At 39.2% G+C, this 13,728-nt stretch overlaps 1 protein-coding gene across 1 annotated transcript in view; it reads right to left on the minus strand.

Annotated features, from left to right (window-relative positions):
• Positions 1-10,906: 10,906 nt before the first annotated feature.
• MED24 (mediator complex subunit 24) overlaps positions 10,907-13,728 on the minus strand; it is an 83,558-nt gene continuing 80,736 nt past the window's right edge. The window contains exon 26 of the mRNA XM_015832267.1: positions 10,907-11,366. Coding sequence (XP_015687753.1) covers positions 11,250-11,366 — 117 coding nt within the window. The 3' untranslated portion in view covers positions 10,907-11,249. The remainder of the gene's footprint in view (positions 11,367-13,728) is intronic.

Here is a 13,728-nt window from a genome sequence, read left to right on the forward strand (position 1 = left end):
TATTTGAAGCATCTTATCACCCTAAAATGCACCATTTCTCCCAATTAAAGGAAACAAGAATTTTAGTAATATACAGATATGTGTGTGAGAGAGAGAGAGAGTGTGTGAGTGTATGTGTGTGCATATGCACATATATACACAGAGATATATACACACACTCTTTAGGACAAGAAGGCATATCTCTCCTGCCTCCCATTCTCCCTCCTAAAAAAAGAAGTTTGTGGAACTGGGGTGGGTTAAAAGTGCCTGGCCTAAACTCGTCCAGTGAGCTTAATGACGCTGCTTTTTCCCCCTTCCTCTTTCAGCCGGAAAGTAATGATGTCTTTACTTTTTTTCAAAAAAAGTTAATGTGGAGTCCTTAAAAACTGTACAGGTTTTTGTTACGTGAGCGTATCTGTCCACAAATAACCTTCTTGGTTTTTCCCACTACATTTTTCTTCTTTCCTCTTATGGAGGAAAAAAAAAGAGAGAGAGAGAGAGAAACATCCCCCGAAATCTTTAGCAAAGCAATTCTTAAACTCTGGGATACCTGTAGCTCCAAAAACATAAATGGATTTGTTCAAACCTGGCTGGGTTTAATCTAGCGGCAAGTAAAAGTATATTATAGCCCTAAAGAATAGCCTTAAAACCTGGCTATATTCTCAAGCCTGGGGTCCTGAATGTGTTAAGGGCAATATTTCCCAAGTATCTTAATGCAAAATTTTGCATTGACAAGAGATGGCGCCAACAGTCAGCGTGACCCAGGATTGCTATAGGTCAGCACTGGCACAGCCCTGTACCCCCATCAGTAAAACTCATGATTTCACTGAGAATCAAATTGGATTTTTTAAAAAAAGAAGGTATTTCTCAGCATGAATCACTACAAAATTCATTGTATATTTATGTTTCTGATGTAATGAAGTATTGACAAGAAATAACAGATGAGATTGTCTGTAAACGATTAATAAGAAGAAAAAGTTAAGTTGACAGTTTATTCAAATTGATTACTAGTTTTACTGTTTATATTTTCCTCTGGGCCCAAAGGCAGCACAGACTCCAATTTTATCCTCAGAATAATTCTGCAGTAATTTCAACTGAAATTAAGAAATGAACGTGCAAGCAGCTTTGTGGCTAAGTTTGGGTTTAAATCAGTCTCTGGATTGAATCAAGGTGGCAAAACTTAGTTGAATTTGGCTAAGCTAGCAATAGCTTTGTTGTTGTTGTTAGTTGCGAAGTCGTGTCCGACCCATCCCGACCCCATGGACAACATTCCTCCAGGCCTTCCTGTCCTCTACCATCTTCTGGAGTCCATTTAAGCTCATGCCTACTGCTTCAGTGACTCCATCCAGCCACCTCATTCTCTGTCATCCCTTCTTCTATTGCCCTCAATCTTTCCCAGCATTAGGCTCTTCTCCAGTGAGCCTTCCTTCTCATTAGGTGGCCAAAGTACTTGAGTTTCAACTTCAGGATCTGGCCTTCTAAAGACCAGTCAGGGTTGATCTCCTCTAGGACTGACCGGTTTGATCGCCTTGCAGTCCAGGGGACTTGCAAGAGTCTTCTCCAGCATCATAGTTCAAAGGCCTCAATTCTTTGGTGTTCAGCCTTTCTTATGGTCCAACTTTCACAGCCATACATTGCACTGAGAAAATAGTGGCCTTGACTATATGTACTTTTGTTGGCAGGGTGATGTCTCTGCTTTTTAGTATGCTGTCTAGATTTGCCATAGCTTTCCTCCCCAGGATCAAGCGTCTGTTAATTTCTTGGCTGCAGTCCCCATCTGCGGTGATCTTGGAGCCCAGGAAGATAAAATCTGTCACTAAGCAATAGCTAAGCAGAGTTAAAACTTGGATAGGAGACCACTAGGGACCTGATAGACATGATGGGAATTATAATCTACCAAAGCTGGAGAATCCCAGATTGATAGTGTTAGGTTAAACACGGTACACAACTATTATATCACACTACTTATATCTATTGATCTTATTCTGTTACTTCTATAACATACTGTATATGTAAGCTTGCCATAAAATGAACCACTGCAACAGCCCTAGGCTTCTTAGAATTCTTTTCACTTCCTTGCCAATTTACAGCTTGTTGCTGACATAGTTTTCTAGGTTAATTCTTCGATGTTTTCCTCATTTCCCCCTTTTTTTAGCTCTGATGCCTGCAGAAGCCTCACTTCCTAGCTGAACTTGTTTTCACAAGACAGGGTAGGGTGGGGGTGCACATGAGCCAACTCATGACAAGTTGAGACTGGAAGTGAGAACAACTATTACAAGATAATTGCATCACCTAAAAGCTTGCTCACAACTGCCTATGCAGTGTATTCATTCAATCTAGGGTTATGGAATGTTTTCTATTCCCCTGTTGGCTTCTACATAAACACTACATTTTACTTTTGTTTTGTTCAATTGTTCGATAGTTAAAATCTAGTAAATTCTGAGCTCTTTATTTTCAACATTCTGTTGGATTGGGAAGATCAACAAGATAAGAAAACATATACAGTATGATTTCTTAAACTCTTTTTGATCATTTATAAACAGTGGCTGTAAGAAGTGCACATTTCTTTATAACGAAGAAAATATGAATATTTCTTATGGCCACTGCTTATAAATGGCTGAAAAGAGTTCAAGTAGTGTGTTGTGCCTGTGAAGGATCTAAGGAGAATGGATGCCTGTGTGTTTGTGTATGTTTCTTCTCTCTCCCTTTTTCTCATCATGTTACTGTACATCTGTGTATGTGTACACATATATTTGAAATATATGTGAAAAATATGTACCCTGATGAAATGCATTCTAGAATATTGGATGATCTGGTTGAAGAGTTTTAATGATCTCTGAGGAATCCTGGAGACCTGGGGAAGTGCCAACGGACTAGAAAAGAATAAGTGTAATATTTTCTTAAGGAAAAAGGCTCCTGTAATTATAGGCCAGTAAGCCTAACATTCCCAGAAAGATGTTAGAGCAGGAAATAAAGCAGACTATTTGTAAGCATGTTGAAAACAATGCTGTGATTGGTAAAAAACCAATATGGCTCTGTCAAAAATAGATTGCATGAGACAAAATCTCAACTCTTTTAATGATTGATGAATGAAATGCTATGAATGACCTCCCTTCTGATTTTACCAAAGCATCTGACAAAGTTCCACATGACATTTTAGTTTGGATGGCACTGTGGTAAAATAGGTCCATAACAGGCTGACCACTTAAAGAAGTAGCATTAATCACTCTACTTTGGCTTGAAAAACAATAATTAGTGGGATTCTTCAAGAATCTGTCTTCTGATCAGTATTATTCAAGATTTTTATTAAAGAATTGGATGATAGGATTGATAGCTGCTTGTATTTTGGCCCTCATCAGGATGACAGAACACAATTTCAGTCTAACCTGGTTAGTTTGGAAGATGTGGCTGAGATGAATAAGATGCCTTTTAACATCCTTATTAGCAAAATGTGAGATAGTAATAATAAAATATTAAACTTGTATGCTGCCTGACTCTCAATGAGTCTGAGCAGTTTATTACATTTGGAGATAAAAAAATGTGGGATTGGAAAATCATGACTTAGAAACAATGCATCTGAGAAGGGCTTGAAAGTGGACATTGGCCACTACGATCATGTGAACCTGACACTCCACAGTCACATGATCCAGATCCAGACACTTTGCAACTGCCTGCAAGTTGCTCCTGCTCCTGCTGCTTAGTTATAGAATATGCAATCCTGGCGATCTTGTACTCCATAGTATGCACCCATCTGCATTCCAGATGCACATACACACCTGCCTGGCTGCTTCATGCAATGGCATGGCAGCCAGTAGTCTTTGGTTAACAACAGTAACTGGGACCAGAATTGTCATCACTAAGCGATAGTCATAAAACACTATGTCACACAAATGCATCACTGAGAAATATCAATCCTAGTATTCCTGACTGTCATTGTTAAGCGAAGATTACAGGTACTTAAGCAAGTGCCAAGTGGCTTACAAGTAGGAGAGCAGGCAGGTAGGTGCAGTGGAAGCCATGGCACAAACAGACAGGGTGTGGCTGCTGCTAGGAGGGGGAATGGTGCAAGTGACTTGCTTGGTGGTTTCTCCATTGGCTTTGCTTGTGAAAAGCTGTCAGGGAAGGTTGCAAATAGTGACTGTGGAATGCTGCAATCATCATTAATGTGAGCCAGTTATAATCAAGTATCCAGATTGCAATCGCAGGAATGCTGGGATGGCTGGATATTTGAGGACTGGCCATAAGGTACTACTTGCTAAGCCTCCGCCCCCCCCTAACTCTGAATGGTTGCTAAAAGAGTAGTAATTAAACAAGGTCTAGTTGTATAACTACAGGTAGTCTTTGATTTATATTTGTTTAGCAACCATTTCAAGATATAATGGCATAGCAACCCTACAGTCACTTGATAAAAAATTGGGCACTTGGCAGCCAGAACATATTTATGATAGTTGCACTGTCCTGGGGTCGCGTGAACACTATTTGCAACTTTCCCAATGGGGGAAGCCAGATTTGCTTAATTGTGGCAAAAAAGTTGTAAAATCAGGCATGACTCACTTAACAATCACCTTGCTTAGCAATGGAAATTCTGGTCGTAAGTCGAGGACTATCTGTAATGTTCATGTTGAGGGCAACCATTAGACCTCTGATATATTTCCCCAAGTTATAAATCAGTGACAACTTGAAATTAGGGTCTACAAGGCACATTTGTTCAAAGTGTTATATAATTTGTATCATAGCACATCAAATCAAGCAGTTTACAATATAAACTTCCTAATTATCTTTCCAAAATAGCTAGTTCTTTCTTTTACTCCAATGTTTGAAAACAAACAGAGGAGGATTAATGATGCCAGTTTGTAAATTAGCAAAGTTTTTCAACTGGTAGAAGAAAGGCATATTGAGAAATAAAAGGGCTGGCTTTACTTTAATGTAGCCAATAAATCACTCACTTCTGAATACGTGGTTCCACTGCTGTTTTCATTAAAGTATTTTTTCAATAATTAATTTAAATCTGCCTTCCAGTAACTAAAATTTATTATTTATATCATGGACTCTGAAACATGAAAGAACAGGTCTCATTTTCTTCTATGTGACTTCCTGGTATTCAAAGAGTGCTATCATATTTTCCAAACATGTTTTCTCAAGACTATCCAGATTTAGTTTGTTCAATCTTAATTTTTTAGTAGCTGGTTGACCTCATTGCCCTTCCCTGAATCTCTTCCAATTTCCAATTCTTTTTAATCTTAATCTAATAATAGATGCTCGGAATCGAACACAACTTTTGAAGGTGGTCTGACCAAAGCAGAATGAAGTGATTACTTTCATGATGTGAAAATCATTCTTCTGTCCAGGCACTTGAGAATTGCATTTGCCTTTACAGACATGATGAATTTCAAATGAAGATAAATTGGAGATTTGTTGAAAAGAAGAAAGAGATGGATGGTACTTACAGAATAACTTAAGAGTATACTCTTTATTCTTAATTCTTACTGATTTCATGGACCTGTCCAGGTAGCTTTCTTGGTTAAAGGAAGTAGTTTGTCACTGCCTTTTTCTAGCATTTTTTCCCCTATTTCTCAATTTAACCTGTGGTCCAGGAATTCCCTGATGAAATCCTATCTTTGCTAAGCAGGCCTGACCTTGCTTGACTTAGAAACTTGAACACTACTAAAATACAAGCCGAAAACCATTTGAAAGTTCACCAGTTACTATAAGAAACATTAAAAATAAAATAAAATAAAACAACTATGAAAGAATGAAAGAAATAAAGAAGAAAAAAGAGACAAGGAATCAAATAATTCCAGAAAAGTTGAAACACAATGCATTTACAGCTTGTATTTTTTCTTGGGAAGACGATTACTAAATATTTTACAAATTTTATACAATATATTAATTTCTGAGAATGAATATGAGGAGCTGTGAACACTCAAAAAAGCACTTTATTACTGAAGTTAATTTTTGTCACTACTGTTCCTATTCTTACTTAGCTACTACACTTTGCTTCTTTTTGCCCACTCTTAAGGTTTTGATTATTTTGCTGTACAATTTACATGCATTAAATGAAATACTGCATTTTAATTCAGTGAATAAATTAAGCTCATTGTTCATTTAACAGTTAGGAAAAAATTTCTCCAATTCACCATTAATATCCAACTTCGCCAATCATGAATAGAAAGATTTATCTCTTTAACAATGGAAGGTTTAAATTTCTGCAAATGTGACCTCAATCATATCCTAAACATCCTACCACCTTTGATTAACTAACACAACTATCAATCAACTGCTGCATTTCCTCTCTTTTCTGGTTGCAGTACTGCATAATGTATACCCTTTCATCTTTCAAAAGTTATCCAACTTCAGGAAGTTGCATTAGCCAAGTATTAGAAGACCAGTCATCTATTTTTTAAACATTTCATTCACAAGAAATCTGAAGTAAGATGGAAGTAAGCATTTTTCATTACAATGTTAACTGCTGTTTTGTGTCAGCCCAAGAATATTCCTTAGGCACAGCTCCAGTCCCAAGGCTATCAATGATGTTTTGCAGGATTTCAAGCCCAACCACTGCTTCCTTCTGCAGATAAACAGGAAGGAAACACAACTCATGGCCCAAGAGCAGTGTGTTCTTCCTAGACCCAAAGCTAACCAAGTCAAAGGATATCTCTTGCATCAAGTTCAAACCACAATTCTTCCTCATTTGGATTGCAGATCAGCAGTATTCCTCTTTAGGGATTGGCCAACTTTTTCATGTGAATCGGCCACTGCCTGGTTGTCTCCTGCCAGCCTGCTTGCTGAAGCAAATATGATGATGATCTCATGCACCAATCAAAATTGTGTACAATCTGACTGGAAACCCTGCAACACTTATGTAATATTTATGTAATATGAGTATCCCATTCACGTCTTAAGAACTGAAGTGGGGTTGCGGTAGGAGAACTATATTCAAGGGACACGATGACATGTTCTTGAACATACATAGGAAATAAATTTAGACGATACTATTACAATAATCATGGAATATTGCTAAAAGTTTTGTACTAAGAAGTGAGTTGGAAACCAGAATGCACAAACCACAGGTTTATTATAGGACCAACAAAAATGTCATATGTGTATATAAGTGTGTTTGTGCAGGATTAGAAATGCACTAGAATTCTACAGTACATCAGACTAGTGGTAGAAAAAAACAAAGATAAAGCAGAGAAGTAAGAAGAAAAAACACGTAAGTCAGATATTGTGTCTACTGGACTTACTTTATATTTTAAGGTCAGCTTCAAAATGGAGACTGGAACTTAATACATTCATTGCTAGGAAGATGTTGGAACTGCCAAATTATACCTAATCTTCTGCTGAAAAAAAGGAAAAGGAACAGCTGAGTATCAGCTCATTCTGCAAACACAAAGTCTGTCTGCTATCACAGATCATCATCAGTGGAAGCAGACAGGCTCCAGGCAGACAGCAGAAGTGAAAAGAACATGGCATGTTCTTTTCTTATTTGCAAAGCTGGAGATTCTTTTTAGCTGGTATACTTGGCAGCAAAAGTCCTTCAAAGCAAAACCAATACATGTTATCTATAGTTATTACAGCTGTAAAATGACAACTTATAACTGGGGGGGGGGGGGGACAAAACAGAGTAAGGTCCTAGTTAGAATGGGACAAGTTCCTGTGGCTGATATGCCACGGGACAACTCACCGCAGAATTGTGGAAGGGGCCTTCTCTTGCTTTAGGTTTGAACCTAACCATATTGTGAAGTTCGCAGATGATACAACAGTAGTGGGCCTTATTCGTGATGACAATGAGGGCGCTTACCACAAGGAGTTTGAGGGGTTGGTGTACTGGTGTAAGGAAAACAACCTAGTTTTAAATACTGGAAAAACCAAAGAAATCATTGTCGATTTCAGAAAAGGCAGGCACAGCCACACTTCTGTGTGCATTAATGATTCACTGTAGAGATGGCTACCAGCATCAAATTCCTGGTGTGCAGCTAACGAGTAGGCTGGCTTAATTCAATAGTGAGAAATTGGTGAAGCGGGCAGACAGTGCCTGCATTTTCTGTGTCACATGAGAAAAGCACATCTTCCTTCCCGTCCTGACCACTTTCTACAGGGGGACGATTGAGAACATCCTGTCATACAGCTTCACAGTCTGGTTTGGAAGCATCACTGCTTCAGACAGGAAGGCGGTGCAGAGAGTGGTGAGGATGGCCAAAATCATTGGCAGTTCCCTCCCTCCCATCCAGCACAGAAGTGTTGCTTAAGCAGGGTCCGCAAAATTGTCTGGGACACTACACATCCTCTTCATGACCTGTTTCCTTGTTACCTTCTGGGAGGAGGCTTCGTGGTATCCATAGCAGAACATCCAGATTCAGCCATAGTTTCATTCCATACAGTATTAACCTTGTGAACTCTCAAGTTTCCTCCTTCCATTATATTTTCAAGATGGACAGTGTTTAATATTTATTTGTTATACATGTGTGAGTTCTATACATATGTTGTTTATAGTATGTTAGGTGGGTGTCATGTATGTGTTCACTTTGAGAGCAGGCAACTAAATTTCACTTTTGATTTGTGCCGTTGTGCCCACAGTAAAAAAAATGACAATAAAGGTTATCTAATAATGTCCTTCGGTATTAAATTTTATTTCAGTTTTAGATTTTTGGACTGGACTGAGAAAAATCTCAAATTTCTAATACAATTTGGAAATTTCAGAATTTCTGAAGGTACTAGCTGATTTTAAATTTGACACTCATGAGCAAAACAATACTCCTCATGTATACTTTTTTATTTCTTTGGCAGGGAGGAGTACAGTACTTAAAAAAATACTTATTAAATTATTTACTAGTAAGATATAGCATCTGAAAAAAGCAGTTGTCTTGTAAAGTTGAGCCAATAAGAAGTGCCTGTTCAACATATTATCTTAAGAATTCTGTCACATAAAATAGGGCAGGTTGCTAAATATGCAGGGCTGTTCATATTGAATCATAACCTCTTCTGTTACACAAAAGCGCATAGACCTGGTTCTAGGACGACTTGCTGCTGCCGACTTGCTGCAGGACAGCTTGCTGCAGCCAACTCACTGCAGGAAAATTGAGCAGGCCTTTTCTTGCTTTGGATTTGAAGCAATGATGATACAGCAGTTTCTCACCTCCCGGTTTGTTGCTAAATCCAGCTTCAAGTAATCCATTTTTTGTTCTAAGGAGCGAGCATTTGCAAACAAAATAGATGAAAGAGACACTCTGTAAGGTCTACCTTTTAGCCTAGATGTTAGGCCTTCGCCTTTGCCATGTTTCATCTTCCAGTCACACCTCCTTTTCTTCTGAAGATGGTCAGCAATGGAGGGAAACTTCCCAGTGTAATGGCTGCCCCTCCATTCTGCCCCTGCAGCCCGAAATGCTGCCTTCGCTGCTCAAAACACTGAGCACGATGCTATTTCTACCTCCAGCAATTCTCTCCTCCCCGCTCCTCCAGACAACACTGGGAGTTGTGCTATTTGCATACATGCTTTTATTTTGAATGAAATATTCTGTTTGATAAATCTTATGAGAGGGCATGTAGTTGTGTGCTTTGTTCAAGTCTTCAATATATATATATATATATATATATATATATATATATATATATATATATATATATATATATAGATAGATAGATAGATAGATAGATAGATAGATAGATAGATAGCAGTATATATATATCAGAATCAATTCTAAAGCCAATATATTGATTCATCAATTCACCAAACTCTGTATTTGTGATCCAAAATAAGCATATTCAGCAGCTTTATGTTTTAAACATAATTCTACAGTAGTCCTCGACTTATGACTAAGCCAACATTTCTATTACTGTGTTTCCCCAAAATTAAGGCTTACCCCGAAAATAAGCCCTAGCTTGATTTTGCAGGTGAGCCTAATATAAGCCCTACCCCAAAAATAAGCCCTAGTTTTCAGGTGAGGCACACCTAAAAATCAAGCTGGGGTGGGGGTGTAGAACTGCCCCACGTGCCCCGCACCCACTTACCTGGCAGCCAGGCCTCTCCTTGCCAGCCCACTTCTTCTGCGGCATCCCCATGCCTGCATTTTGCAGACAGGCTTTTCCAAAGGCCACTGCAGCCAAGAACCGAGCTATGGATTCATAGCTTGGTTCTCGGCTGCAGAGGCCTTCCGGAAAGGCCTGACTGCGAAATACAGGTCAGAGCTCCATTCTCAGCTGCAGAATGAACCTGCTCTTTGGCCGCAGAAAAAGTGGGCTAGCTGGGTGGGGCTGTCAGTGCCAGAGGTGAGCGGAAAAGACCTGATGCCTCTTTTGGAGGGGAAAAAAAAAAGACGTAGTCTTATTTTTGGAGAACAGGTAATAAATGAGACAGTTATTGAGTGGGTTTTGCCTCTTTATGATCTTTCTTGCCACAGTTGTTAAGTGAATCACTGCAGCTGTTAGGTCTGTCACACAGTTGTTAAGTGAATCTATTGGCTTCCTCATTAAGTTTGCTTGTCAGAAGGTTGCAAAAGGTGATCAAATGACTCCAGGACACTGCAACCATAAGAACCAGTTGCCAAGCATCTGAATTTGAATCATGTGACAATGGGGATGCTAAAACAGTCATCTGTAAAAAAGCAGTCATAAGTCACTTTTTACACTTCTGTTGTAACTTCGAACAGACACTGAATGAACTGTTGCAAGTCGAGAGCTATCTATATTTAGGAGAAAACAGAAAAAGGTTATTCTTTAACATTATAAAACAATTCAGACTTGCAAAAGCCATAAAATATGAAAGCTGGCAAACAGAAAAGAATGATAGCCTACTAAATTCAAGTCTGTCTTGAAAACAAACATATTAGCAATTTTTAAAAAATAACTTTTGATAAAGATATATTCAATATTTTTAAATATGCAATTGGTTTTTTTTAAAACCAATGGTAATTTATTGACAAAAAAATTGTATTAACAATATCTGATTGCAATCATGTTGGCCAAGAATGCAGCTCCTTTTGGGCATTGAAAATAAATAGGAGAAAAATGTTACTTATAAAATAAGGCAAATCAAAAGAATTTTTATTTTACTCTGCAAATATCAATGAACAACTTAAAGAGAGGTGTTATTGGCACTGTGGATATAGCTTTTTGAAAGTAAAAAAAAAGTTCAGTATTTGGAATAGCAATCCTGGCAAGTTCCTGTTGGAGAGTTCTGGATTGCACTGGAAGCTAATTTGGTTATGTGCTTCATCAGTATCTTTTAGAGGTGCAGCTCCTGCTTCTGTGGAACAGCTTCGAAAAGAATTTTCTCATAAGGCAGAAATGGCTTGGGCGGCCACTCGACGTCCCAGAGGTAAGCTGAGGTCTGTGATGGCCAGTACGATTTTAGGGCTGGACATATTTGATGCTTTCACCAGTTCAGAGACCTGGTCAGGAATAACAATGAAATCAATTCATCACCAAAAGCTTACAGTAGCAAAAAGCCTCCTCCGAGTAGCCCATATCTGTCTAAAGCAGGGGTCCTCAACCTTGGCAACTTTAAGACTTGTGGACTTCAACTCCCAGAATTCCTCAGCCAGCTTTGCTTTGCTGGCTGAGGAATTCTGGGAATTGAGGTCCACAAGTCTTAAAGTTGCCAAGGTTGAGGACCCCTGGTCTAAAGAATTAATCTGTAAAAACTAAAGTACTTATGTTGAATTCATATGTCATGCTCTGGAAATGTATGTATGTGTACTGATTAATGCATTTCCATGCATTTGTAAATATTATCTTGGACCAGTATGATAGAAATATAAGTAGTAATAATTAAAATAAGCTCTTATATGTGATTAAAAAAAAAAAAAAAAGACAATGGTATGAATTTCCTGATCTGCGTTCCTTCCTTTTTCTTGCTTTCTGATTAGTCTGAGTTTTATATTCCCCATACGTCATATTATTCAGAGTTTTATGGCTGGTAAAGCGGAAGGTAGAAATTATAAACATGAGTAAGAGACTATGTGAGTTAGTTTTACTAGTGAAACCTATTTCTAATCATGAAGACTATGAGAGCATCTATCTAGTAAATCTCCTTGTCCCGGCAGTCAATAATTTCTTTTTGGGAGGGGGGAGGAAGTTATATTTGCATTCTCAGTGTGTATGAGCATACTGTTTATACCTTATAGGGCAAGAGTATGCTGGGGTGCAAAATAATCTCAGATATTAGTTTGCATAGAAGAACATAATCTCCCATGGGATAAAACTGGGATTTGGCTCTGTCTATGAAGCATTTTTCCTCAAAACAAAGAACTGATTGTACTGCTCCCTTAATAGATTTTATACAAATATGGAGATACTGGATTTGGTTTGAGCTTCTTTTAAAAAATGTTTAGATTCAACAAATACTTATAAATACTTATAATATTCCTATACAACTTTTAGTAATAACAAAAGATCTCTTTTTATATTTTCTGAGTTGAAAGATAAAAAAATATAGTTTGGTATCGACACTCCAACTGTAATAGTATAATCCCATTGTTTAGAATATATTTTTTTTACTTTGTTAGTTCCACATAACTAAAAATAAATTAAATTTTAGTAATTTTACTTAATAGCCTGATTGTTGCATCAAATTCCACAGTGTTAATTTAGGCTGTCTATGTGTATTGTTCAATTTCTAAGCACCACTATTCAATGAAATCTAAACATTTATATAGATAAAAGATGCTATTCTTTTATTTTCTTGCATTTTCAAGCATCTACAAAATTAATCAATTTCATTTTCTTACATCTAAAGATCATGGATTTTATGCTGCAATCCACTGCATTTTTACACCGAAAATAATACTTACTCTGTGCAATGAGCCTAGTTTCAGGAAAAACACAACTGATCCCCACTTAAACATTCTAATTCAGACATGTCAAACACAAGGCCCATAGGCCGGGGCTGGCCGCGAAGGGCCCAGATTTGGCCCCTGGAGCTGTTCCATGAAATGGCAAGGGACCCGCTCCCACTGCCTCAGCCCCAGCCCACCCCAACCCAGCTGGGTGCCCTCAGGGCACACGCACAGGAAACGGCAAGCTCGGGGGCTGGTGGTGTGTGCAGCAGCAGCTGCAGCTCATTTGCCTCACCCCATCCCGCCCCACCCCTCCCAGCCTCACCATGTCAAGCCCGGCCATGACCTGCTTTACTGGGCCTCTCCTCATCCGGCTCTTCTTTGCCGGGCCAGGCACCAAAGTGCCGTTGAAAGCAGCGGAGTCTGTGTGCGTGCCTGCCTTGCCAGGGTCAGCCATGGACTGCACGGCGCACTACAGCTGATCCGAGGCGGCCGACCAGACACTGAAGCACTGCCGAAAACAGCAGTCTGTGTTTGTGCCTGCTACGAGCTCACCCGTCATGCCGTGAGGCTCATCGTGCCGATTGAGCCGGCTCTACCACTCATGATTGCAGGCCTCATTTCTAGCCAGGTGATCGATTTAGCGAAGGCGCTATGCCATCAAAAAACAGCAGAGTCTCTGTGTGTTCCTGCCTTGCCCGCATCAGCCATCCTCTGAACATTTCACTGCAGCTGAACCAAGGCGGGGTTTGTCACCTTGAGGCTCGTTGCAACGAGCTGCAGGAGGCTGCGAGGTTTGTTGCACTGATCGCGTGTTGAATCTCACGGCCTCCTGCAGCAAGCAGTGGCACCAGTGTGATCGGTGCAACGAGCCTCAAGGCCTGCAGCCATGAGCGGTGGAACTGGCACAATTGGCATGATGAGCCTCACGGCATGACGGGTGAGCACGTAGCAGGCACAGACACAGATTCTCCTG

This window comes from Protobothrops mucrosquamatus, unplaced genomic scaffold (assembly GCF_001527695.2).
Source record: "Protobothrops mucrosquamatus isolate PMUCROS unplaced genomic scaffold, P.Mucros_1.0 scaffold1, whole genome shotgun sequence".
NCBI lineage: Eukaryota > Metazoa > Chordata > Lepidosauria > Squamata > Viperidae > Protobothrops > Protobothrops mucrosquamatus.